The sequence below is a fragment of the Hibiscus syriacus genome, unplaced genomic scaffold (assembly GCF_006381635.1).
Source record: "Hibiscus syriacus cultivar Baekdansim isolate YM2019G1 unplaced genomic scaffold, ASM638163v2 tig00111758_pilon, whole genome shotgun sequence".
In the NCBI taxonomy this organism is placed as follows: domain Eukaryota; kingdom Viridiplantae; phylum Streptophyta; class Magnoliopsida; order Malvales; family Malvaceae; genus Hibiscus; species Hibiscus syriacus.
Window position 1 is genome coordinate 1,844,008 of NW_024063170.1, and position 3,851 is coordinate 1,847,858.

General features: G+C 29.8%; 1 protein-coding gene across 1 annotated transcript; it reads right to left on the reverse strand.

The window, feature by feature from the left end:
• Window positions 1–1,532: 1,532 nt before the first annotated feature.
• LOC120169232 (auxin-responsive protein SAUR76-like) lies at window positions 1,533–2,009 on the reverse strand. Its single transcript, XM_039177429.1, has one exon. It carries the CDS (start codon window positions 1,957–1,959, stop codon window positions 1,579–1,581), a length of 381 nt encoding a protein of 126 aa, XP_039033360.1. The 5' UTR covers window positions 1,960–2,009; the 3' UTR covers window positions 1,533–1,578.
• Between the last annotated feature and the right edge of the window lie 1,842 nt (window positions 2,010–3,851).

The window sequence follows — 3,851 nt, forward strand, 5'->3', positions numbered from 1 at the left end:
ATTATTATTATTTTACTTTATTAAATTATTTTTTTCGTTATTATATTTATATATATATATATATATCATGTTTTTTTTGTTTATTCATTCTTACTATATTATAGGGATACATCACACTCATTTATTAACTACGGTCCTACCCCTTATCGTCTTTTTCCTTCCTGACAGTTATACTTCACCAAACCTTGACTTTCTTTTTTTACTTTCTTTTGGTGTGATTGCGTTTTTTTTATTTTACTACTTATTATCATTATTATTATTTTGTACTTAATAATTATATATTTTTATTCCTCTTTTAGTTTTTCATCATTTTTTTTTATTTTTTCCCTTCTATTTTCTTTATTTCATTTACTCTTATTTCTTTTTTCCTTTAACGCGTTTCTCGACTTTTTAAGGGTACTCTTTCAAATTGATCGGAGGTAAGTAATTTTGGATCATACGTTACCTTTAAATTTTAACTTTCGATTTTCTTAATTAAAAACAACTGGAAATTACGTAGTACCGAAAGGGCGGTTCAAGGGTGCTAATCCTTCCTTGACCGTAACCGACTCCCGAATCCGACATATCTTTGGTAAGACGCAGATCAGGTAAGATATAAGGTATCCGATTAACCTTTTTTTTAAAATAAATAATCGGTGGCGACTCCAATCATATTCTTCAAGTCGAAGCCCAATTTCGTGGCCCAACCGAAAGACGGTTACGACAATTAGATTATAGGATTATTTTATTTTTATTGTCTTTGAGTATTTTAATTATTATTTATTTATTGTAAAATAAAAAAAATATTCAACTAATAAAATTGTTACTCAATAAACAGTTATCATTTCAAAATATATTTTTTATGAGAAAAATAGAGATTTTTAATCAAATGTTAAAATCAAAATACTCTTAAAAGAGAAAATAATAACTAAAATGATTATTTAGTCAAATATTAAAAATATTTTTATTATAAAATAAAACATTAAAATCAAAATATTAAAAAAATAAAAATAATAGATAATAAAATATTAAAAATATTGTTTTGACAATATACCTATTTTTAAATATGATTTATATTCTAAAACTAATATATATACATATATTTGAATTGGTAAAATAAAATAATAAAGAAAAAGGGCTTCTCTAAACAAACCAATCATTAGCCATTTGAAACATAAATTTTCTTAACACATAAATAGTGAATAATATAATTCAATTCCATGACTGATCAGCTTTTTCAGATATTAAACGACAATGATAAATGTAAACCCACCAGGCCACCACCACCCGGCTGACAGATAAGGCGGCTGCCGGTGAGAACTCGGCTAAACTAAATCCTCACCGTTGAAAGTTGAAACTAACTCGCAGTTCCTTTATAACCAGGATTTCAAATAGTGGTCCGTTACCGCAATTGCGCGGTCTTTCATTACACCCGTAATAGCACCCAATAACATCTGTTATGGTCACAACCGGGATAAAAACAAAATGATTGAAAATACGATTGCGACCGCGATTTGAAATCTTATTTGTAACATCGCACTATAACAATATCAATATTATTACAGGATCAATGTACAACTTACGATCACGACGAAACAATCAACAAGCGTAAAACTCGGCGAGCTCTTCCAAAGACTCCGGTTGAGGGTCAGCATTTTCGAGCATCCAAAGCAAGTGTTCGAACAAGACGACCTCGCACGACACGTTGATGACGGCGCTGTCGTTCTCGTCCGACGACCGTTCCATGAGTTCGCGGAACAGAGGGTTGTCGATAATGTCGGAGCTAATGAGGTACCGTCTACGGGTTTTCCCAACGTAGACGGGGTGGAGATTGGAGGATGATTCTTCGTTGTTGTAGATGATGTCGGAAGCTGCCACCGCGGCGGTCGACGTTGGGGAGTGGCTTTGCTTGTTGTTGAATGAGTTAAGCTTCTTTAAAACTGACAAGAGCTTCGTTAGCTTGTTGCTGCCTTTCGCCATTGCTCCAAATGGGTGAGCGGTTTGCAAAGAGTTTTCTTTTTTAGGCTTTTGGCTTAGTAGAGAAAAGAGGTACTTGTGAGCTAAGAGAAGAGAAATAAGGTTCGTTTATAAAGGAGTTGGGGAAGGGCTTCTACAATATATATATATATTATTTTTCTTATATATATAACAATATAATGTCTAGTACTTTTTAGGGTGAACTATTTATCTAATATCTAAATTATTAGTTTTGGTTTGTTTCAGTATCTTAAACTTTTAATTTTTTCAAAATCATATCTAACTTTTAGTTTTCATTACATTTTAGTATCCGTCATTAAAATATTAATTAGTTTAATACATAAACTATCTGTTTTGGTCCGTTTTAGTACTTAAAATTTCAATCTTTTCAAAATCTAACGTTAAATTCTGGATTGAATACTAAAATGAAACAAAACAAAACTTCAAGTATGATTTTGAAAAAAATTAAAAATTTAAGTATTGAAATAAATCAAAATTGATAATTTATATACTAAACATATAATTTACCTTATTTTTATGTTTAAACTTTTATTGAAGAAGATAGTTGGATGACAGACATGTGCAACAGTATGGGAAGGAGTTTGAAATATGTTATATCCAAATTAATTTAATTTTTATCCCTTTGTTTATTTTTCTTATTCTTTCAGAAGATTCTTAGTCCACTGTTCTATATATTGACTTTATCCTCAACCTTTCCATTTTCTGGTGAGAAATTGGCCTCTACCATCAACTGCTACGGAAAATAGTTAAAATTAACACTAATTAATTGTGTTTTATTTAAAATTTAATCGAGCAACTAATAGTCATTGATTTAATAGAATAACTTATTAGATCTTTTAATAAAGAAATTAAAATTTTGAATCTTAACGTTATAAATGAAAAAAAAAACTGAATTGAAAAAATCGTAGTTATAATGATATTCTATATTATCCAAAAAAAAAAATAGATATGAGCAGCTTACTTTGTTCTAAAAGCCAACCCGACAAGCCTGGTTCATGGTGAATCAAGTAAACATCTTTTACTATACATCATTCTAATTCGCATTACTTATTTAATTATAGATTATAAATTCATACATTCAACTTGTCTATATAAATTAAATTATTTGTTGCATCAAAAAGTAAATTAAATTATCTGTGTATCATGAGCTCCGTCTTGAGATGATTTATTAGAATTAAAAAAATTACTATTTAAATTGTTAAAATATTTATTTATAATATATTATTTTACAAAACATATCAATAATTTTTATGTGAAAAAACAAGTTTTGGGGTTGAAGAAGGTCGTTTGGTAAAGACAAATGGCGAGGAGCGAACAACGGCATGTGCGCACGTCCAAAAACTATAAATCATTCAACGTATGAAAATAACTTCAGTGACCGAAATTATTTTATAATATACGATTTTAATTAATTTTTTTTAGATTTGTAAAAATAACTAACAAAATTGCAACACGGCTTCAAATTCGCAACGCGAACTCCTATTTTGCAACATAGTTTCCAAATTCGCAACGCACATAGAAATTTTCACAACGCTAATTACCGATATAGGTAAACACCACTATCGCAACGCGAATTTTATTTTCGCAACGCGAATTTTGCAAATTGAATTCGCCAATTTCGCAACTCAATTACCGACATAGGTAAACACAATAGAAAAAATCCGATAAAAAATCCGAATTCGACAATTTGAAAACTGAGTTACGAATTTGGCAAATTCGTGTTGCGAAATGTAAAATCTCGCCTCTTAAAGAAAAAATTAAAGGACATAAAATGTACTGGAGTGGTTTTTAACCTGGGAACATCCTAGTTGCTAAGTTCACGTATGAATCACTCAGCTAAACCTACGCCTGTAAATGAATTGAACAAACACGAA